Here is a 23398-nt window from a genome sequence, read left to right as displayed (position 1 = left end):
TTGGAAGGCATACAGGCGACAGCTGAAGTATCTAATTTCTCTTCCTCCAGTGAGTTGAAGCTGTTATGGATTATTGAGGACAGGGATTACCCATTCTCTGCTAAGCAGCTTTGCTGAAAATATCAAAGATGTAGGAGAAAACCCAGGTTCGTTAATTTTTCTCTGTATATGGTGGGTTTTTTTTCCCTTCCACTTTGTTTGCAATTGGAGGAAAAAATGGATGTGAAAGCCTCCTCAGTTGCTGGAGGACGTCAGCACATGGAAGCATACTTCTCGCTTCCCTTTCTTGCTTGATTTTTTTTTTTTCTTTCTTTCAGTGAACCCTTTGCACAGATGTTGCAGTAGCAGGTGTGCTCTTTTTTTTTAATTTGTTTGGGGTTTTTTTGTTCTTTCCCTTCTTGTTCTTCCAAAGACACAGCCATTCATTCAGCGCGTAAGCCCTCGTGTTTCACTAACGCCGGCCTCAGTGGCCCTCGGCGGGGAACGGGCCGTGCGGGCCTTTCATTGTGCCAGGCACAATGTGGGGATTTGCCGTTTGCTGCTCCTGACAAAAGGGCACCTCCGTGGGAGGTGGCAGTGAGGGCTTGTTTACGTCCCGTGTCCCCAGCAAGCAGCCACCCTAGGCCAGATGCTTGCAGGGGAATTTGCGCATGCTGCAGCTCCGGGTGGATAAAAAGCCGCTCGACAGCCCAGCTGAGCGGCTGCTCTGCCGGTGACACCCAGTGGGGAAATAGGAAGGCAGTCACCTAACCCAAAGGGCTGGTTTAGAGCTGGCTGGAGTCCCTGCAGAGGATCCAGTTGACTTGGGCCAGCCTCCAAGCCTTTCAAGTGCTCTGGCTCTTCTAGAGTACCAGTGTGTGGTTTTGGTGGTGCTGGGGCAGTAGCAAGAAGGGGAGAGGGGGTATTTTCTGCCTCTCAGTATCACAAGATACTCCTAAAGGAGCTGGCGCTGGTTATTAATCCCACTTGTCCTCCTTTCTTGAAGGCCTGATCTGCATTCATAGGGGTGCATCCTTGGGTGGGAGAAGGGAATGTATGTATGCATGGTGGTGGTGGTGGGGTAGTAGTGAAACTAAAGAAATTACAGAAAGCCTCGTGCAAGTGGAATTGAAACACGTCAGGGGATGTTTGCAAAAACCCAAAGCGTTGGGAAGTAGAAATCCTATTAATTTCCAGTGATGCTTTGTGTTTCTAAATTCCTTTGGTGCAACGGGAGCTCTCCCTCATCTTTGTCCCTGGTTTTGAGCAGGAGTTACGACACACGAGTGATCCAGTTAACGGGTGCTTTATTCTCATCCTTCAGTGGTGGTCTTGTCTCTTCCTTCCCTAGGGGCTGCGGTGAACCTGACCCTAGTGACGCCGGAGAAGGCCATCAAACTAGCAGCCAATGACTTCTTCCGGCATCACCTCTCCAAAGATGGGTGAGTAGTGGGTGCAGACCTACAACGCCCGGGGCTGAGGCCACTGGCTCCTGGGAGAAGCCTGGTGAGGTGACAGGGCAAAAGCAGAATAGGGCGATGGGATGACTGGAACGTTAGTTGTTCTTGAAATGCTCAGCTGGTGATTACATTCAAGCTAAGGATATGATGTCTAAAACTGGAAGTGAAAAGCACTTCACTGTAGGACAGCTTTTTCAAGCTTCTAAAAATAGCCCTAGATCTAAGCCAAGGTTAAGAGATCCAGACTTTGCAGGCAAAGTATTTGAGGAGGAACCCAATGGCACTGCTCTCTGCTCAGACAGCTGCTGGGAGGACCTCGTCCTCAGCTTCCCATTGGGTGCTCTTTGGCTCTTTCTGGCTTTTCAGAGATTGTAGCTTGAACAGATGGTGAGTCACGTTCTGTAGATCCCAAACTTAGCACCCTTTTGTGCTTTTGTAACTTGGAAATTATTTCAGAGAGGTGAGAAGAGGTGGAGAACGAATCTGCATTGACAAATGGCACTTGCAGTGTTGCTCAGCAGCGGATCTGTGTGTAAATGCTGAAGGAATAAAATTGTCTGTTTACTTTGGGGATGGGGGTTGCTCCATGTGAATTAAATGCCAGAGAAAGGCGCTAGTTTGGCAGCACCAAGCTGGACCGTGAATAGCTAATACTGTTTTCACCAAGGCGTTTCCCCTGCAATTCAGGGGACACTTGTGTTTCCATTCAGACCGAGACCGCTCTCCAGTGACAGCCAGTGAGGGGTCCAACAAGGGCACTGACTCTGGTCCCCAGCAGTTAGAAAACAGCCGGCTTGGGAGATGATCCTAACTCTTACCACCGGTAGTGCTGGGGTAGAACATCGCTGCAAACGTAAAGCTCTGCAATGGTTATTTGATATGCTGGCTCCCCATAGCATCCCACCTGAGTCTTAGCTGCTGCAGATCAGAGTGGGTCGACAACTTCAGTGGAGTTTGCTGATTTACACAGGTTGAGGATCTGGGCCTTTCATGTACCTCACTCCTTTTGTTCTGGAGTCTTTTAAAGCAGCAGCTAACATATGTCTGTGTGACTCATCAGCTTGCAGCTGTTTGTGATTTTTCTGTCTCTTCAAATAGTGTCTCTTCTGTACTCGCGCAGACGGTGGGAGGTGATGATGTCCTCACTGCTCCTTGCTTCTTCCAAGCAGTGGGTCTGATCCCAGCAGCAGTGACAGTGCAGCGGGCCCTGGGCTTCTGCAGTAGCCAAGAGCACTGCTAGCTCTTTGCCGACACCTACAATGTGAGGGCTTAGTAGGTTGTACAGGGAAAAAGAAGGAAAGGGTGCCAAGCTGTCAGACCTTGTACCCCCAGTTTGTTGAAAGACTGACCCGTGGAAGAAATCGGACCAGCGTTGCGATGCATCTGGTCTTCTGGAGGAGCAACTGCTGCTTTGATGCTTCAGCTGTTAAAAAGCTACATGCCCGGTAGTAGAGCTCCTGCACGTACTGCACGATACTGTGGTGACAGGCAGTTTAAGGTATTTCTAGGTAGAAACAGCACTCCAAGATGTGATGGGAAAGAAAGTGCTTTGCAGGTTGGCTGTGCCTAGTGTAGGCCCTCAAATTGGGTGTAGCGAAAGGTGCTGTGCCTGCTAGGACCTTGTCTAGTGCTTGGGAGGCAGAGGGTGGCTGAGAAGGCAGTGGCATCACCAGTGAGCGCGAGGATCCTTAAAAACAGCAGGGCAGCTGCTTGTCTTGGCATCCTTTTCCCCCCGTGCTTGGGAACCTGCAGGCCATGGGGTGGCAAACATAACCTGCTGGAGGGGTTGTGCCTGTTGCATGCCACTGCTGTGTCTTTGGTAGCTCACAGGATCTTCTCCCACGTGCAGCACGCATGGCAAACTGGAGTGACAGTGAGGGGCCCTCTGACCAGGTTGCAGAGCTGTGTGTCCATCCCCAAGGGCTCGCCGTGCTCTTGGTCCCTCTTTCCAAGCTGCTTGCAACGGCAGGCTTCTCCCTTGAGACACTTCTGTCCCTTCTTCCCCTGTTTTTGACATGAGATGGGGCAGGATTAGGAGTGCTCGAATCCAAATGCCTCTCCTTTTGCCCAAGGCGAAACGTGGCGCATACCTACTGACATGTCATAAGGCTGGGTACCTATTCCACAGCTGCAGTCAAAAAATAGGCATGAACAGCAAAATAGCCTTGGGGTAGAAAGGAGAAGATTCAAGCTGCCTGGCACATCAGTGCGCTTTCATTTCTGGGTGTGTAACTGCAACAGCCAAGGTGTTAAATGGTGTGAAGCGCTGCTGAGGGAGTTGGGCTCAGGGTAAGGTTGGGGGCTGCTTTTTCATGGTGCGGACGTGTGGCTCCCAAGACCTTGCTTCAGCTTGCCCAGAGTCCTTCCTGCACAAGCCAGGTTATCTGCTGTGCGTTCGCAGTATGCCGTGCTCGTAGACCAGCATCCCAAAGGATGTGACTGTAGCCAGCTCCAGTGCTTTTCTGGCTCAAAGAGTTGCAAAGGTCTCCTAGATCTGTTTGACTTTGAACGCCTTCATTGCTAAGCTTCCAGTGCTTGTCTTGAAATACGTCCAATATGAATTGGAGATCCTTGTCTGATAAAATGCACATGTTTTATCAGTATTTGCTGATTAAAATTTGCTGAGCCTATGCTCCACATACAAGTGGAAGAAGCATGTGTGATCAGGAGAGAATGTGGCAAATCCAACGTGACCCAAAATAGGCTGAAGTTATGCAACAACCTCTAGTGTGCATTATTATTATTATTATTATTATTATTTATTTTTATTTTTTTTTTACCTTTGAGAATCTCAGTGTTGAAATGAATCTCCTTTTAAACTGCTAGAAAAGACGTGGCCTAAATCCCACTTCCAAAAGGCCAACACCTGCAACATAGGAAGCTCCGGGCTGAAAATTGCTGGAAGAGCAATTTGGGATTTATCACTACAGGTCTGTGGTGGGCTAACTTTTCCCTGGCTGAGCTCTTGGATGCTCCTGGAGGCAGTGTCCTGGGGCAACGGGACCTCAGGTGGGACCTGATACCCCTGTGGGATCCTCACCTCCCTGCATCTGGGGATCTCGGTTCCTGCAGTCCCCTCATGCCCTGGGACCCACCTGGGTGGGCGGTCCCCCTTGCACAGCGCTTTCCCACTCCTTTTGGCACGGCAAGGGTGTGCATTCACTGGCGAGAGCAGTATGATGACCTACTGCTTGAACTTCTTGTTTTTGGAGGAAATGAGACTTACTGTGTTGGTCCTCCCATGCTGTCCTGGCTGGTTAGGAACGAGGAGGCCCTGGTGAGTTGTATTAACAGTGCCAACCCCCTTGCTGTGCCGTGGAGGAGAACTGAATACTGAAAAATCTAAAGGACACCCTGTGTCACTGACTGGGAAAGGCGTTAGGTCTAGTATGGTCCTGTGATTATTTTGGCTTGATGGTCTGTACAGTTCCCAGAGCAACAAGCAGAAGAGGTGACCTGCAGAGGAGTCTTGATGCAGGTCCTCGTTCCTGGGGTGCTTGTGCTGGCTGTCCCATCCTGCCTTACGCACTTCTTATAAACTGGTTCCTTTAAAGTGTCCTACCGGGTTTCATGGTTATCTCTAAATTGTTGAGTGCCAGACAGCTGTTGTATTTGGTGTGTGTTTGCCAGGTTTTGTTGCTCATTTTTCAGGTTTTTGGTTAAATACTCGGCCTTGGTTGCAGTAAAAAGTGTCTCATGGCTTGTTTTAAAAGGGATTTCTTGCTCTTAAAAGATCTCCAAGGTCCCTAGATGACTTTCCTGCCGCTCCTCTCCGAGGTGTGTTATTGTGGCAATTCCCTTACCTCTCCTGCCCTCTTTAATCTTGACCTTCATTTTGTTTGCTGTTCTGGAGCAAAGGCTGGCAACCCGCTGACTCAGCAGCCCTGCTCCCTAGCAAGACCAGCACTTTTGCATTGTTTCTTTGCTGATACCAGCAAATTTTCTTCCCTCCCCCCATCCCCCCCACCATTTCTGGCTTTCCTCAGAGAAGAGAAATAGCAGCCCATATTCCCAGAGACAAGCAGGGATGTCCAGACACTTCTTTAGTGCCGATAACTCGCATCTGACCCCCTGTGATTTGTAGGTAGGAGGATCCAGCCCTCCCTGGGGGACGCTTGGTGAGCACGTCCCCGTCTGGCCGCCGCTGGGCTGCCCTGCTCTGCAGTGTGTCGGTCCCCAAGCACATGTCGAAGGGCTGCTGTTTAAATTGTTATAAGCCAGCTGGCTTCCTTTGGCCCGAAACTCTTTGGGAGCCTCCTACAATCTGCTGGATCGACCAGCCGGAGGCAGTGGGCATTTGATGAGCGCGCTGAGGATGGTGATCTCTTGGGCAGCACGAAGAGGGTGCGAGCAGCCTTGCCGGGGGGCTGGGGGTCCCTCACCTGGTTGGCTTTTACAAAGCAGACGTGCAAATTGGAACATATGGCTTTGTATGGGTGGTTCCTTAAGCGAACGTTTTCCTGCCTTTGGAAACCTTATGTCATGCCTATTCCAGAATGGCTGGTTTTAGTCCCTCGCCAAGCACAGGCAGCTCCTAGGGGGTCAACACTTGTCAGAAACTTTTTAGAAATCCTGCTCTACTCCCATATGACAGCAGTATATCAATGCTTGTAGAGGTCCTAACTTTGGACTGATGCATTGCTCTTGAACAGCTCTCCATAAATCTTTAGTTCTTTTGCGTTGATTCCCCCTACTTTGTCTTATTTTTCATCCCTAGTTTGAAACTCAGTTTCAATGCAATATGACTATTTTCTCCTTCCCTTTAACATTGCAGATTTTTCACCAACTTAATTGCATGTCAGTTAAAAAAGTTGAATGACAGGTTTTGACCAGTGCAGAACTTGGAGCTATTGTATATATTTTTTATATTTAATACCCTCTTGCTGTGATAAAGGACAGCATCTGCATTCATAGGACCGGATCCCTGCTGGTGCCATACCTTTTAAAGTCAGTTGAGATGTGCCAGTTTTTCAGCTACTGAGGATAAGGCCTGCGTCGCTCTAATATTTAAACCGTTTCTGTCATCTAGAGACGAACCAGTTTAAAACTCCTCTGATCTTTCGGATATTCCTGCCTTCAGGCAGCCGCAGAGGAGAGCGCTATATTTAGTCCCTGGTAATCCCCGCTGCGACTTTGCACCTCTAATCCCCCGCTCTGATACCCTCCGCGGGGCAGGCGAGGGGGGAGCCCAGCTGGCGCGCGGGGCGAGGGGGGTTTCGGGGAGCCGGGGTGGCCCGCGAAGGGCAGGCAAACCCGCGCGGCCCCAGCTGCGGCGGGCTGCGCGCCTGCGTCTCGTGCCCGCAGGAGGGGAGCGGGGCTGGCTTCCTGCGAGGGGGTAGCGCGTGTCCTTGCGGTAGTGCGGGGACTCGCGTAGAATAACTTAAGGTGAAATTTTGCTGCAGGAGTGGGGGTGGGAGGAGTGAAAATAACACTTTTGAGGGGATTGCATTTGGAACAAAAAGAAAGAGGCTGTCTACCCTCTGGCTGTGTGATTAAATACACTTTTTTTCCCCTCCTTTTAAGAGCAAACAAATCTGAGGCCCAAAACATTGACAGAAAGCTTTATGAAGATGCTTGCTTATGATAGCTTTTCTCCTTTATTTTTATTTATTTTTTGTTTAAATCAAGTCAGCAATTTCTGATACCAGGTGTGACAATCTAAAGACTGTAGTGAGATTTTTTTTTACATGGTGAGAGCTCACCAGTTCTTGAAAATTGAGTCCTTCTGAGCATTTGCACCCTGAGCCCCCCTTTTTAATCCTGTGGCCGTGCTGTTGCTGGCTCGGGGAGGGAGGGGAGGGGAGTTGCTGGTCGCAGCTATCGGCTGCTGCGTTTCGGGGTGTGAGAGCGCGCCCTGGCAAGCCCCGCTCTGCGGTGCAGGGAGGCAGAAGATGCCCAAAGCCGAAAAGCAGTGCCAAAAAAAAAAAGGGGGGGGGGAAGGGGAGGGGATGCCACAAAGCTGGGGTCCAGGCCACCTCCTCTGACTGACTCCCTCTCTCCTTCTCTCTCTTTTCCCGGGCAGGAAAAAGCTGACGCTGCTGCGGGAGATGCTGGCAGGCTGCGGTGCCGGCACCTGCCAGGTGATTGTCACCACCCCCATGGAGATGCTCAAAATCCAGCTGCAGGACGCGGGCCGAATCGGTACCTTGTGCTCCTCTTCTCTTGGGGACAGAGGCGGGGGAAGAAGGGGAGGGAATGAGTGTAAAAAACCCTTTTTTCTCCTCCGTGCCCCAAGTCAGAGGTGCCTTAGGCTGTGGCAGAAGTTTCTCCTTCTCTTCCCAGCTCGTTCCCCCTCCCTTTGCTCATCTGGCCTTGCCAGGAGGCTCTTCTGGTTGCCAAAGGTGATTTTTGCTCAAAGCAATAGGCTTGGTGAGTGAAGCAGCAAATGCAGGTGGTGGAGGGGAGAGAGAGCTGGAAGAGATGACTGCGTGTTCAGCTCATGAGTGATTAAAACTCAACTGCACACAGTCCAAAAGGGATTAGGTACCATGTTGGTGGCCCTTCCGAAACTCTGGCAAACAGGCAGGCCAATTTGCCCTCTAATCCCTCCTCTGATGTGGCATTCCTAAATAATCACGGATTTGCTTTTCTTTCCTCTTTGCTGTTTTTAATGCAGTCCTTATCCTCTTTGTGTGTATTATTTTGAAACGGTTGAAGGAATTAAGCCGCGGTTTGAGGGTTCAGAAGAGGTTGTTGCTGCTGTGAGCAGCCTGTTCTCTGTGTGGCAAAGGACCTGCCGTGTCCCCGCAGCAGCCGGAGGATCACTACAGGTTGATGTGCTCTCCATCTTCTGGCCAAAGAGCAGAAATGCATCAGGGTTTGAAAAGGCTCCTGGGAGTAACCAGGTCATGTGTACAAGTCTAGTGTCCCTGGTGCAACCGAGGAACAACCTGAGTTATTGGTTGTTTTTGAGGGAAGGGTGTAAAGAACAGAAGTGTTGAACCTCCCTTATTTATGGGTATCCTTAGCTTTTTATGCTGAGCTCAGGGATGTAGCTGGAAGGAAGCCCTCTCTTTAATGCCTAATCGTGGCGGCTCCTCTCCGCACTGCAGAGGTTGCGCGTGACCGGTGGCTTCACCTCAGTAAAAATGGTCAGACAGGAGAGTGTAGCTGCGGCACGTGAACAGCCGGCTCCGAGCACGGGACGCGCTGGCTTGCCTCTGGCTGAGGGATAAAAGCCGGCAGGGTACCTGGCTGTGCGATGAGTGCGTCTCTTGGTTTTGGTGCACTCGGAGATTTGCCTCTTTGTCCCATCCTGGGCGTCAGGCTGCGATGGAAACGCTGTTGAGCACCTTGCAGACCGGCACTCTCTGTCTCCTCCCCAGCGGCGCAGAAGAAGCTGATGGCGGCCCAGCTCTCGGCCGCGGCAGGGGCGGCGGAGCCAGTGGTGGAAGCACGCACTACCGCGACGCAGATCACGAGGGAGCTGCTGCGGAGCAAAGGCATCGCGGGGCTCTACAAGGGCCTGGGAGCCACGCTGCTGAGGTAGGACAGCACCAGCACCCTTGGTCCTACAAGGGACCTAAGGGACTGATCACCCAAGGGAGTGAGGGTGAAAAGGAAGTGTTGACTTGGTGGGGTATATGTCTGTTTTTATTTTGTTTGCATGCGCATGTCCCACACTGGCTTCGCTCATCTTTGTCCTCTCTCCTTCTTCCGCCCACGCCGCAGAGATGTCCCATTTTCCATCGTTTACTTCCCACTGTTTGCAAACCTGAACAAACTGGGCCAGAAGGACCCCGACGTCAAGGCCCCGTTCTACGTGTCCTTCCTCTCCGGGTGTCTGGCCGGCAGTACGGCTGCTGTGGCCGTCAACCCGTGTGACGGTGAGTCCTGTGCTGGTGGCCCAGCACTGAGTGGTGGCAGTTGAGGGGCCTCGGTAGGCTGGGCGAGGAGGAGGTGACCGTGCCAGCCTCTTTGCAGCTCAGAGGGAGGTACAGGAGGGGAGCTCAGCCCCGAGCTCCCCCCAGCCCAGAAGTGTTGCCTTCAGCTGAGCTTTAACCTCAGCCACTGCTTACGCAGATATTTGTGGTCTTCACTAAGTGAGTCGGGTAGAGGTGAAACCCGCATCCTGCACCAGGAATGGCTGCGAACACGCCTCTGAAAAGGGCATGTTTGTGTGTGGAGTGATCGTATGTAGAGTGTTTACACACACGTGTAAGGTCACCTACAATCGGGGGGAGCCTCAGAGCTGTGGCTGGGTCTTCTACTCCACAGCAGCTGCCTTAAATACCACCACTTGGTGTCCTTGCTCTGAAAACCACCAGAAAGTAGCTCCTCTGTCCCCACCACTACACATGCTTCTACTTCAAGGTGTGAAGAAGTTGAAGAGTAGCACCAATTATATGTATTTTAGATCATTCAAGCTGCTTTTCCAGAAAGGGCTTAGCATTTGAAAATCAGCTTCCACTTTACGGAAAGCTATCTGAATTTTTGGAAGCGTTTAAAGCTAGATCAGCCTTGAAAGCCTTGATTGAAGTGAGGGGAGAGGGTTGGTTAGTTTTTGGGTGGTTGTGTTTTTCTTTTATCCTTTTGTAAAGGAATGGGTTGGTTTTCCCCTGTTTTGCTGATAACCATGTGAAAACAGTCTGCGTTCCTGGTGATCTCGGTGTGACTGTGTGTCAAGGTGTCGCTCCCAAGCGACTCTTGCCGGCTGAGGAGGGTGCTCAGCAGCTGGTGACTGTGGTGGGAGGCCAGACCCTCTGCTCACCGCTGTCTCTCTTCTCTCTTCCTTCCCAGTGATCAAGACGCGGTTGCAGTCCTTGCAGAGAGGCGTAAACGAGGACACGTACTCGGGAATCCTGGACTGCACCAAGTAAGACTCTGCACAAAGCGGGCTGGCAAATCCCATGTACAGCTTCTGCTGCTGCCCGCTGCAGACCTGTTGTGTGTTTATAAATGTATCTAAATACAGCGATATATCTACATATAGAGGGGGGTGGGCTGGACGCTGAGCTGTCTGTGCTGTCTCTCCGCAGGAAGATCTGGCAGAAAGAAGGGCCCACAGCCTTCTTCAAAGGGGCGTACTGCCGAGCCCTGGTCATCGCTCCCCTCTTTGGCATTGCACAAGTAGTCTACTTCATTGGCATCGCAGAGTTCCTCCTGGACCTGCTCCCGAAGCACCGGGCCTAGCCCTGGCGTGCCTGTGTGTGCCTGCCCGCCCGCTGCCGTGCCGAGTCCATCCCCGTGTCCGTCATCCGTGTCGATTGGTGTCAGAGCAACAGCACAAAGGGTTTGCGCGGGAATGCCGAGGGGACATGGTCTCCAGACGAGCCAAGGCGGGGAGGGAGAGTCCCTTCTCCGTCCCAAGCTGGAGCTGGCCCCCTCCCGCTCCTCCCAAGGACAATACCTAGTTATGCATATCATTTTTCCCTTTTTTTTATTTTGTTTTTTTAACTGTCATTCCTGAGGACACTGGTAAGCACAGACTGGGCTTGCAGCCCCAGAGGTCTCCTCCCAGCCTTGGCAGGGAAGAGGGATGGGAAAGAAAGAACCTGAGCCCTCCTCCATCTCAGCCCTCTTGCCCTCCCCGGGGTTATCAGCTGTCCGAGGAGGACTCGGCCCTCCTCAGGGTCTGGGCCCCAGGCCGTGGGGCACTCACCGAGGGAGGCCCTGCATCGCCCAGGGAGCGGGGGCAGATGCTGGATCTGGCCAAGTTCCTTGGCCTGGAAGCCTTCACCCCTCCCTGCTCCCTCGCTCGAAGACAAGCTGGACTTAGGTGAACTCCCTGGAGATCAGAGGAAAGGAAAGGGGATCATTGCTGTTGTTTTTGTGATTACTTTTGTTTTAAAGCAAAGGGACTTCCCTCCTAACTAGGTGTCACAGGCGCGTCCAGGTGAGGTGCAGAGACAAGGCATCTGCTCTGCAGGGACCATGTCTGTGGGACCTCATGAATGTCCTGAGGTGCTTCACTGCTCAGCTGTGGGCAGGGAAGGGAGAGGAACTTGGGATCAACTTTTTTTTTTTTTTTTTTTTAATATAGGAGATGTAGGGTGGGGGGAAACCAAACAAAAAGAAACCACTTACATTCCTTCAGCCTGCCCGGCCCAGAGGCAGAAAGCGGTTGCCGCAGCGGGCATACAGTTAGCTGTGTCTTCTGGCCCGGCCCTCGATGGCTCCCTCGTCTCCCTGCGCTCGCTGCCTGGCTCGCGGGGAGGGAAGAGGAGAGGAGAGCAGACGGAGGCGCCATCCCCGGGGCCCGAAGGCTGGGAGACGCGCTAGAAACGCTCCGCTTTTGCTTTCACCTCGCATGGGCTGGGTCTGGTTTTGCTTTGACATTGGAACGGGCGTTTGGAGCTGGCCAGTAGTGACGAGGCCAGAGGTTTCCTGCACCCCGAGCGAGGAGCCGCTCGCAAATGTGCAATCGCAGGAGCGAGTCCTCCAGATTGCCAAAATTCAGCGTCCCGCTCGCTCTGGGGTAGTGACGGTTGGGTTGGGTGGCAGGGGGCAAATCCACACTTACAGCCCTTTCTGTCAAAGGGATGTTGGCCAGCCAAAAAATCACTCGTTGAAGAAATTACTCATTAAATACTCTCTTTGGCTGTATTCTTAATTCTAGTTTAAATTATCCTAAGCGCGAGATCTACAAACCCAGCGTGGTCTTCTCCATTATTTATTCCATTTGGTGCAATCCACCCAACTTTGGTGTTTCAATTAAACTGGTCAAATTCACTTTCATTCCTTCTTCTCTTCACTTGCTTGGTGTTTGTGTTTCAGATGTATATTTAAATTAATTTAAAAAGAAATCAGTGTTTTTAATGTTGAAAAAAATCTGTTTCAACTTTTTTTTTTTTTTCCCCCAAAACCTGTATGTCAAGGACCTTCTTCCTAGATATGTCCCTTTTCTCTTAGAAAAAGTTGTTCTATGGCTGGTTTGTAACTTGTCACTTTGCTTATGTGAATCACTTTTTTTTTTTAATGACTTTGGTGTGTATCTGGGAAGGAATCTGTGCAGCGCCGCTCTCCGATTCGGCCAGCTCTCTGTGACGTGTGTAGTGCTGTGATGCTGCTCTTGCTCTGGATCTCCTTAGGTGGATTAAAAGAAAGTGTTTTTTTTAAGGTGCGTGGGGTTTTTGGTTTTTTGTTTTGTTTTTTTGATTTGTTTTTTTAATAGCAGACTTGCTGCTTTGTGATTTACAGAGAAGGCCCCTGAAAGAAACCCTGCAAGTAAAAACAGGGTTTTCCATGTGGCCTTATGTGCTTTGACCTGGGGTTGTATTGCGGCCCCCTGCTCCAGGGCCCACTGAGCGCTGGGGACCTTTCAGAGGAAACCTTGCTGCAGTTAAGAGCTGAAGTGCAGGGAAGGCACCCTCTGCCCTTCAACAGCAGTCAGTGAGCCGAGAACGCAGCTGAAATCCTCGTGGTCATAAGATGCCTTTTTTAAAAAGGAAATCAGCCTCAGAGCCCCAAACTCTCCTACAGGACCAGCCCAGCTCCGGGACGCTCATCAGCAGGGTCTCAAGCAGCTCCTGTCTGTAGGAGAGCTCAAAGCTTTGGAAGTCACCCAGCTCTGGATGTCACAGCTGACCTCAGCGATGCTTCGGATCGGGGGAAGCTTGAGCTTGGAGTGCTGAGTCCCAAGAGAGCAAAACACAGCTGAATGGCTGAGGAACTGTTCAGAGGGCCAAGAGGGCTGCAAGGGGAGGATCTAGCCTCAAAGCACATCACAAGGAGACTGCACTCTCCAGGAGCCCAACTGACCTCACCTCGGCATCTATTTCAGAGCAAAGAAATCTCTTTTCCTTTCCTTAGCGTCAGAAGAGTTTCAGGAGGAAAAAAAGAAACACCACCACCCCCAAAAAACAGCACCAATGATTACAACAGCATGTACCCGGGGATATGCAGAAGGGATACAGGCATGGGTTTGGAACTGGAGACTCAAATCGTTCCTCAGGGGCTCTTTAGAAAGAGACAATGCAGGTCAGGAAGCCCTAACTCTGAGCAGGCTCTGGAGCTGGTGGTACATGGACATCTCTGACCTCTTGCACCCAGAGCTGCCACCTGGCAGCTGGTTCTGTAGTGCGACAGGATGCTCATCGCGATGTCCCCCTCCATGTGGACAAGCAGCTGCTCCTTGGGGGCACAGAGTGTAATCTTGTAGGTTAGTGTGTGTCCTCCACATTTTTCCTGGTATTCCTGCATCATTTGAGCAGGAGGATCATGTTCAGGACCCTGATTGCCTGCAGAAAACACCCAGAGACGGGTCTCGCAGAGAGATCACCGAAGCCAAGGCAAGGCAAGCCATGCCAAGGCAAGCCAAGGCTCCTGTCTGTAACACCAGCAAACAAGCCTTCCTGGGCTGGAGGGATGGTCCTGGAGTGGCAGGTGGACCTGGGCTCCCAGCCCCAGGCCACGCAGCCTGCTCTGGCCAGGCTGTGCAGCCCTGGGCAGGGCTGAGTGAGGCCTCGCCTGGAAACTCACAGCGGAAGGATGTAGCTATGCTTTGGCATGAAGCTGTCCCGCCTGAGCAGTGGCTGGTCCCACAGCCAAGAGAGTTGCTCCTTCAGCACCTCCTCTGCAGGGCAGCGCTTGGGGACCAGGGTCCTCCGCATGGCCCCGGCAACACTACAGACCCAGAGCACGCTGTCAGGGGGGCTGCTTTGGCCTGCGATAGCCCCAGAGCTCCAGAGCTGTCCTCCAGGCTGGCAGGCCCTGTACCTGTCACACAGCAGGGAGGTGTTCAGCAGGCCCTCGACCACCTGATCAGGGGCCAAGCAGGCCATCTGGAAAAGGGTCCTGTTCCAGACGGCCTGGAGCGATGCCTCACTGATGCCCATCAGGTTCTTGTGGATGCTGATCACCACCTGTGGCACCAGGAGGGGACACAGGTGAGAGCAGGGCCACTATGGGAGTGTAGTAATTGCCCCAGGGGCCATGGAGAACTGCTTCCTCCCCATCGCTCTTTGCTGGCCTCAAAGGCTGTTGGGTGCCTGAGAGCCATGGCCTCTGCTCAGGGGGCTCAGAGCCCAGAGGGCACGAGCGCAGGGCAATGCGGCTGCAAGCTGCTGACCCTGTCCAGCTCAAGGTCTCTCAAGACCACCTCCATCATGTGGGCAACCACCTCGGTGTCCAAGACCCTTGGGCCTGTCATGCCCTCGATGGTTGAGCGCAGCTAACAGCCAGCAAACAGATGCAAGCAGTTTGCGCAGCAGTTTCTTGGCTCTGCTTAGACCCTCTGAGACCTTTGTTGGAAGCTGGGGGGGGCTTTCTAGAGACCCTCTGAGGAATGAGAGGGTGCTTGCTGCGGACAGGTAAGGAGAGCTAGGCAAGGACAGTTAAAGGAGGCCCTAGTGTCTCCTGGGAGGCTCTAGCTAGGTATAGCTGCTGCTAACAAGCTTTGTTGGTGGCCCCTGATCAGAGGGAGTTGGGGCTTTTGTTCCAGCTGACCCTTGTTTAGGGTGGTTGAAGCACCCTGTTAGTCAGCGCTAGGGAGAGGCTATATAAGAGCCAGGCCTAGAGTGCAGTTCATGCAGAAGAGTGCAAAGAGGAACTGCCTTCTCCAGTCTTAGGACCGTATCCTTCCTGACTATGGTTATGACATGGTGCAGAGTGCTTTCTCCAGCAGCTGTTGGAGTCGCTGCCTCTGCCATGTCGGAGGCTTCCACCTAGACAGACCTTCTGACAGCAGATGCAGCTCTGCAGGTCTCGGGCTGCAGGGAGTGCCTGGGGTCGCTCCGTGCGCCTGGGGCTGACAATCAACTTTTCCGCAGAAGGTGTGCTGTTGGTGATGAGCCGTGTCACCAGGTAAAGGAGTCACGGGAGAAGGTAAGCAGGCTGCGTAGTATCTGAGAAGAGCGAGAAATAGGATATTGTCAGAGACCCTAGAGCTTCAAGAGTCTCAACCTCCCATAGCAGTGGAGGTGCAGGCAGGCTCTGTGCCATGTTGAAGTTAGCCATAACTTTGTAGAAGATGAAGGCTGGAAACTGGTCACTTCTCGTATGAAAAGTAAGGCTTTTGCTCCTCCTGAAACCCTGCAGCTGATGAATGGGTTCAGTGCTCTCCAAGCTGAGGAGGAGCTGAGCATGGCTTCAAGTGAAGCAACTGGGCTGATGGACTCTGTGCTGTGCAGGAACACCTGGAAGAAGTGGTGAGTGATTGTTGTGGGTGACTCCCTGCTGCAGGGGACGGAGGCACCTATTTGCTGACCTGGCCTGTTGTCTAGAGAGGTTTGCTGCCTGCCAGGGGCTCAGATGTGAGATGTCTTGGAAAGACTGCTGAGGCTTGTCCACCTGTCTGACTACTACCCACTGCTGCTCTTCCACATGGGCACCAATGATACTGCCAAGGGCAACTTGGAAAGTATCAAACATGATTTCAGAGCTCTGGGAATGGTGGTCAAGGGTGTGGGGGCCCAGGTTGTTTTCTCCTCAGTCCTGCCAGTGAGGGGGAAGGATGGAAGGAGAAGTAGATGGATACTCCAGGTAAATAACTGGCTGTGCCACTGGTGTTGGCAACAGGGTTTTGGTTTCTATGATCATGGGACCCAGTTTGAAGATCAACAACTGATTGGGAGAGATGGGATCCACCTGACTAAATGGAGCACGCGTCTTTGCCAACAGGCTGGCCAACCTGGTAAGAAGGGCTTTAAACTAGGAAAGACGGGGTAAGGGGAGAGTTATAGAGACGATGCAGTCAGCAAAACAGGGCTTAAGTGGGGATATCTCCAGCAATTGCAGGCAGCCAGGGAAGTAACTGCAAGGCAAGACTAGGGGGAAACCTCTTGCACCCCTCCCGGGAAATCGGCATGCTCGAATACTTCTCCGAAGTGCCAGCACACAAATGCATGTAGCACGGGGAATAAACAGGAGGAATTAGATCTGTGTGCAGTCACAGGGCTATGATCTCATTGTGGTTAGAGACATGGTGGGATAGCTCGCATGGCTGGAATGTTGCCAGGGATGGCTACATGCTCTTTAGGAAGGCCAGGCCAGGCCAGGAGGGTGAGGAGAGAGTGTCACCCTTTATGTGAGAGAGCAACTGGAATGTATTGAGCTCTGCCTAGGGGTGCATGATGGGTGGGTTGAGAGCTTATGGGTAAGGATTAAGGGGCAGACTAACGTGGGTGACACTGTTGTGGGTGTTTGCTGCAGGCCACCTGATCAGGAAGAGGAAGCAGATGAGGACTTCTACAGACAGCTGGAAGTAGCCTCATGATCACAGGCCCTGGTTCTCATGGGGGACTTCAGCCACCGTGATATCTGCTGGGGGGAACAACACAGCAAGGCACAAGCAGTCCAGGAGGTTCCTGGAGAGCATCGATGATGATAACTTTCAGACACAGGTGGTGGAGGAGCCAATGAGGAGAGGTGCGCTGCTGGACCTCGTACTAATAAACAAGGAAGGACTGGTTGGAGATCTGAAGGTTGGGGGCAGCCTTGGCTGCAGTGACCATGAGATGGTGGAGTTGAGGATCCTGCAAGGAGAAAGCAGGGCAAAAATATGATCACAACACTGGACTGCAAGAGAGCAAACTGACCTCTTCAGGGACCTTCTTGGAAGAATCCCATGGGATAGGCTGCAGAAGGAAGAGGGGTCCAAGAGAGCTGGTCGATATTCAAGGATCACCTCCTCCACGCTCAAGAGCGGTGCATCCCAATGAGCAAGCAGCCGAGCAAAGGGGCCAGGAGACCTGCATGGATGAACAAGGAGCTCCTGGCAAAACTCAGACAGAAGGAGGAAGTGCACAGAAGACGGAAGCAGGGACAGGCTGCCTGGGAGCATTAGAGGAAGGTCGTCCAAGCGTGCAGGAATGAGACTAGGAAGACCAAGAGGAAAGACCCGCAGCACCGAGCAGGCACCTGGAGGAGCGGCTTGGGAGAGAGGGAGGGAAAGCAGAGGGGCTCCAAACAGAGCACGAAGACGCCCTGCTGGGCAGTAGCTGTGCTTTTACCAGGTTGGGAAGGGCTCAGCAAAACAGCCGGGAAGTCAATGGGAAATTTCCTGGCAAGCAAAAAGGGAAAAAGCCTTAGACAGCAGAGGGGGGGAAATAGCCAGGAAAGCACGAGGGACTTCTTAGGAAAAAATGGAGGAATTTCCTAGAAATTCAGAGGGAGAGGGGCTAGAAAACAGAGGAGGAAAATTCTTAGAAAGGAAGGGGGAAATTCCTAAACGACAAGGGAAATTACCTGGAAAGCAAAAGTGAAATTTCTTCAAAAATAAGACCGACATTGCCTGGAAAGCAAAAAGGGGAAATTCCTAGAAAGCAAAAAAGGGTTAAAAATTTTTTTTTTTGCTTTCTAGGAATTTCCTCCCTTTCATGCTTTCTACGCATTCCTTTTTTTTTTGCTTTCTAGGATTTTTTCCTTTTTTTTGCTTTCTAGGACTCTCCTCCCCTTTTTTTCTTTGCTTTCCAGGAATTTTCTCCCTTTTCTTTTTTTGCTTTCCATGAATCCCCCCCTTTTTTTTTGCTTTCTAGGAATTTTCTCACTTTCTTTCCTTTCCAGGAATTTCCTACCACCCTTTTTCACTTTTTTTTTCTTTCTAGGAATTCCCTCCTCCTTTCTTTTTTGCTTTTTAGGAATTCCCCCCTTTTCTTTTTCTTTTTTCTTTCTAGGAAGTTCCCCCTTCTTTTTGCTTTCTAGCAATTCCTCCCCTTTTTTTTTGCTTTCTAAGATTTTTCCTTTGCCTTTCCTTTGCCTTTCCTTTGCCTTTCCTTTGCCTTTCCTTTGCCTTTCCTTTGCCTTTCCTTTGCCTTTCCTTTTACTTTCTAGGAATTCCCCCCTTTTTTGCTTTCTTGGAAATTTTTTCCTTTTTTCCCTTTTTGCTTTCTAGGATTTTTTTTTGCTTTCTAGGAATTCCCCTTCTTTTTGCTTTCTAGGAATTCCCCCCCCCTTTTTTTTTGCTTTCTAGGAATTTGCTCCCCCCCCCGAATTTCCCACTTTTTGCTTTCTAGGAATTTCCTCCCCCCCACCTTTTTTTTTGCTTTCTAGGAATTTTTTCCTCCTTTTTTGCTTTCTAGGAATTCCCCCCCTTTTTTTTTGCTTTCTGGGAATATTTCCTTTTTCTTTTTGTTTTCTAGTGTCCCCCCCCCTTTTTTTTTTTGCTTTCTAGGAATTTTTCCACTTTTTTGCTTTCTAGGAATTCCCTCCTTTTCTCCTTTTTTTTTTTGCTTTCTAGGAATTTTCCTTTTTTCCTTTTGTTTTATAGGAATTGTCATCTCTCCTTTTTGCTTTCTAGGAATTTCCCCCCCTTTTTTGCTTTCTAAAAAGAAAAAAGGAGGGGAATTCCTAGGGAAAAAAGGGGAAAAAATTCCTAGAGAGCAAAAAAAAAAGGGGAAAAATTCCTAGAGAGCAAAAAAGGGGAAAAAAAATTCCTAGAAAGCAAAAAGAAAATGGAAAATTCCTAGAAAGCAAAAAGGGAAAAAAATTTCCTAGAAAGCAAAAAAAAAAAAAAAAAAAAAAAGGAAAGAAATTTCCTAGAAAGCAAAAAGGGGGGGAATTTCCTAGAAAGCAAAAAAAGTGGGAAATTCCTAGAAAGCAAAAAAAGGGAAAATTTTCTAGAAAGCAAAAATAAGGAAAAAAAATCCTGTAAAGCAAAAAGAAAAAGGAAAATTCCTAGAAAGCAAAAAAAGGGAAAAAAGATTCCTAGAAAGCAAAAAAAGGGAAAAAATTCCTAGAAAGAAAAAAAAACTCCTATAAAGCAAAGAGAAAAAGGAAAATTCATAGAAAGAAAAAAAAAAAAAAGGGGGGGGAAATTCCTAGAAAGCAAAAAAGGGAGGAAAAATTCCTAGAAAGCAAAAAGAAAAAAGGAAAATCCCTAGAAAGCAAAAAAAGGGAAAATCCCTAGAAAGCAAAAAAGGGGAAAATTTCCTAGAAAGCATAAAAAGGGAAAAAAATCCTAGAAAGCAAAAGGGGAAAAAAAAATCTAGAAAGCAAAAAAAGAAAAAGGAAAATTCCTAGAAAGCAAAAAAGGGGAAAATTTCCTAGAAAGCAAAAAGAAAAAATTCCTATAAAGGAAAAAAAAAAAAGGAAAATTCCTAGAAAGCAAAAAAAGGAGGAAAAATTTCCAGAAAGCAAAAAATTCCTAGAAAGTGAAAAAAAGGAATAAAATTCTTAGAAAGCAAATAAAGGGGAAAAAAATCTAGAAAGCAAAAAGAAAAAGAAAAATTCCTAGAAAGCAAAAAAGGAGGAAAAATTCCTAGAAAGTTAAAAAAAGGAAAAAATTCCTAGAAAGCAAAAAGAAAAAATTCCTATAAAGCAAAAAAAAAAGGAGAATTCCTAGAAAGCAAAAAAAAGAAAAAATTACTAGAAAGCAAAAAAAACCTAGAAGCAAAAAAAGGAAAAAAGATTCCTAGAAAGCAAAAAAAAGGGAAAATTTCCTAGAAAGCAAAAAAGGGGGGGGGGAAATTCCTAGAAAGCAAAAAAAAGTGAAAAAATTCCTAGAAAGCAAAACAAAGGAAAAAAATCCTAGAAAGCAAAAAAAGTTGAAAAATTCCTAGAAAGCAAAAAAAAAAAGAAAAATTCCTAGAAAGCAAAAAAAAAAGGGGGGGAAAGGGAAAATTCCTAGAAAGCAAAAAAAGGAAAAAAAAAATCCTAGAAAGCAAAAAAAAAAAAAAAAAAGGAAAAAAATCCTATAAAGCCAAAAGAAAAAGGAAAATTCCTAGAAAGTAAAAAAGGGAGGAAAAATTCCTAGAAAGCAAAAAAAAGAAAAAAATCCTATAAAGCAAAAAAGAAAAAGGAAAAATTCCTAGAAAGCAAAAAAGGAGGAAAAATTCCTAGAAAGCAAAAAAAAGGGGAAAATTTCCTAGAAAGCAAAAAAGGGGAAAAAATTCCTATAAAGCAAAAAGAAAAAGGAAGATTCCTAGAAAACAAAAAAAAAGTGGAAAATTTCTTAGAAAGCAAAAAAAAAGGGGGGAAATTCCTAGAAAGCAAAAAAGGGAAAAAATTCCTAGAAAGCAAAAAACTCCTATAAAGCAAAGAGAAAAAAGGAAAATTCCTAGAAAGCAAAAAAAGGGGAAAAATTTCCTAGAAAGCAAAAAGAAAAAATTCCTATAAAGCAAAAAAAAAAAAAAAAAAAAAAAGGAGAATTCCTAGAAAGCAAAAAAAAGGAAAAATTACTAGAAAGCAAAAAAATCCTAGAAAGCAAAAAAAAGGAAAAAGATTTCTAGAAAGCAAAAAAAAAAAGAAAATTTCCTAGAAAGCAAAAAAGGGGAAAAAAATTTCTAGAAAGCAAAAAAAGTGGAAAATTTCCAAGAAAGCAAAAAAGAGGGAAAAAAAATCCTAGAAAGCAAAAAAAGTTGAAAAATTCCTAGAAAGCCAAAAAAAAAAAAAAGAGGGGTAAAAGGGAAAATTCCTAGAAAGCAAAAAAAGGAAAAAAAAATCCTAGAAAGCCAAAAAAGGAAAAAAATCCTATAAAGCCAAAAGAAAAAGGAAAATTCCTAGAAAGCAAAAAAGGAGGAAAAATTCCTAGAAAGCAAAAAAAGGAAAAAAATTCCTAGAAAGCAAAAGAAAAAAAAAAAGGAAAATTCCTAGAAATCAAAAAAGGAGGAAAAATTCCTAGAAAGCAAAAAAAAGGGAAAAAAATTCCTAGAAAGCAAAAAAAAAAAAAAAAAAAGGAAAATTCCTAGAAAGCAAAAAAGGGAGGAAAAATTCCTAGAAAGCAAAAAAACTATAAAGCAAAAAGAAAAAGGAAAATTCCTAGAAAGCAAAAAAGGAGGAAAAATTCCTAGAAAGCAAAAAAAAAAAAGGGAAAATTTCCTAGAAAGCAAAAAAGGGGGGGGGATTTCCTATAAAGCAAAAAAGAAAAAGGAAAATTCCTAGAAAGCAAAAAAAGGGTGGAAAATTTCTTAGAAAGCAAAAAAAAGGGGGAAATTCCTAGAAAGCAAAAAAAAGGGAAAAAAATCCTAGAAAGCAAAAAAAAAAAAAAAAGAGGGGAAATTCCTAGAAAGCAATAAAGGGAGGAAAAATTCCTAGAAAGCAAAAAGAAAAAAGGAAAATTCCTAGAAAGCAAAAAAAAAAAAAAAAAAAAAGAAAAGAAAAAATTCCTGGAAAGCAAAAAAAAAAAAAAAAAAGTGGAAAAATTCCTAGAAAGCAAAAAGAAAAAGGAAAATTCCTAGAAAGCAAAAAGGGGAAAAATTTCCTAGAAAGCAAAAAAAAAAAGAGGGGGGGAATTCCTAGAAAGCAAAAAAAAAAAAAGGGGGAGTCCTAGAAGGGGGGAGGAAAAATTCCTAGAAAGCAGAGAGGAAAAGAAGAGGAAAAATTCCTAGAAAGCAAAGAAAAAGAAAAATAAAAAAGGAGGGGAATTCCTAGAAAGCAAAAAAAGGGAAAAAAATTCCTAAAAAGCCCCCCCAAAAAAGGTGGAAAATTTCCTAGAAAGCAAAAACAAAGGGAGGGGGACTAGAAAGGAAAAAGACAAAAAAGGAAAATTTCCTAGAAAGCAAAAGAAGGGATAAAATTCCTAGAAACCAAAAAAAAAAAAAAAAAAAAGAAGGAAAAAAGGAGGGGGATTCCTAAAAAGCAAAAAAAAGGGGGGGAATTCCTAGAAAGCAAAAAAGGGGAAAACATTTCCTAGACAACCCTAAAAAAAAAAAAAAAAAGAGGCAGGGACAATTCCTGGATAGCAAAAAGAAAGGGGAGAATTTCCTAGAAAGCAAAAAAAAAAAAAAAAAAAAGGAGGGATTCCTAGAACATTAAAAAAGGGAGAAAATTCCTAGAAAGCAAAAAAAAAAAGGGGGGGATTCCTGGAAAGGAAAGGAAAAAAGGGGAGGAGATTCCTAGAAAGCATAAATAAATAAAATGAGAAAAATCCCTAGAAAGCAAAGCAGGACATCTCCCAGAAAGTGAAGCTATTTCCTGGAAAGCAAAAATGGAAGATTCCTGGAAAGGGAAAAAAGAGGGGGGGATACACAGAAAGCAAAAAAAAAGGGGGGGGGAGGGGAGACATTGCTAGAAAGCAAAATGGGAGAGGGGGATTCCTAGAAACCAAAAAAAAAGGGGGGGGGGAATTCCTAGGAAGCAAAAAGGAAAACCTCCCACAAAGAGAAGCTGTTTCCTGAAAAGCAGGAAGGGCAAAATTCCTAGGAAGCGGAAGGGGGGGGGAACTTCCCAGCCAGCGAGGGGACATTTCCTAGAAAGCAGCGGGGACATTGCCCAGAAAGTGCAGCGATTTCCTAGGAAGCAGCGGCGGCGATTCCCAGAGCGCAATTCCTCGGAGCATTGCTGCAAACCAAGGGGGAAATTTCCTAGAAAGCAAGCGAGAAAGCGCCCAGGAGGCGAAGGGGCAGTTTTCCTGGGAAGCGGTAGGGATAATTCCTAGAAAGCAATATGGGAATCCCGAAACCAAAGGCGTACGCTTCCTGGAGAGCGAGCAAGGCAGGGCCTAGAGCGGCAGGGTAAAAACTCCTGGAAAGCAACAATAAACTTTCTTGGCAAACCCTGGAGGAAGTCCTGAAGTGCAAATGGGGAAAATTCCTAGAAATAAAGGAGATATTTCCTAGAAAAAAAACCCTGTAGTTTCCTAGGAAAAAACTGTAATTTCCTAGGGAGTGAAAGAGAAGTTTCCTGGAAATCAACAGGGAAATTTCCTAAAAGGCAGTGGAGGTGTTCATAGGAAATAACACGGGCCGCTTCTCCGAAAGGAATGGGGGAAAACTCCTGGAATGCAGAGGAGAAAAATGCCTAGAAAGCAAGGGAGAAAATCCTAGGAAGCAATGGTGAAAGCTCTGGGAAAGCAAAGGGGAAGTTTCCTGGAAGTGGGCAATTCCTGCAAAGCAACAGGTAGGATTGCTAAAAACCAAGGGAGACGTTGCCTGGAAAGCAAGGGGAATATTTGCTAGGAAGCAAGAACATTTCCTGGAAAGCAACGGGGGGAAATCCTGGAAAGCAAAGGGGATGGTTTCCTAAAGAAAAACCCCACACGGGCGCAATGGGGCCCATCGAGACCCGCGCGGCTGCTCCGCCCGGCCACAGCGAGACGGGGAAGCCTGGAAATCCATAAAATCGCCCGTAGAGCCGAGATTAAA

The 23398-nt window shown here is 47.8% G+C and overlaps 1 protein-coding gene across 2 annotated transcripts in view; it reads left to right on the top strand.

The window, feature by feature from the left end:
* SLC25A22 (solute carrier family 25 member 22) overlaps positions 1 to 12501 on the top strand; it is a 42685-nt gene extending 30184 nt beyond the window's left edge. For both annotated transcript variants that reach the window (XM_067295972.1, XM_013955204.2), the window contains exons 5-10: positions 1331 to 1421; positions 7462 to 7580; positions 8765 to 8924; positions 9111 to 9265; positions 10179 to 10254; positions 10418 to 12501. In XM_067295972.1, the coding sequence (XP_067152073.1) occupies positions 1331 to 1421; positions 7462 to 7580; positions 8765 to 8924; positions 9111 to 9265; positions 10179 to 10254; positions 10418 to 10571 (755 nt within the window). In that variant the 3' untranslated portion in view covers positions 10572 to 12501. The remainder of the gene's footprint in view (positions 1 to 1330; positions 1422 to 7461; positions 7581 to 8764; positions 8925 to 9110; positions 9266 to 10178; positions 10255 to 10417) is intronic.
* The last annotated feature ends 10897 nt before the right edge of the window (positions 12502 to 23398 follow it).

The sequence above is a fragment of the Apteryx mantelli genome, chromosome 4, assembly GCF_036417845.1.
Source record: "Apteryx mantelli isolate bAptMan1 chromosome 4, bAptMan1.hap1, whole genome shotgun sequence".
NCBI lineage: Eukaryota > Metazoa > Chordata > Aves > Apterygiformes > Apterygidae > Apteryx > Apteryx mantelli.
This window is presented reverse-complemented; position numbering and strand designations above follow the sequence as displayed.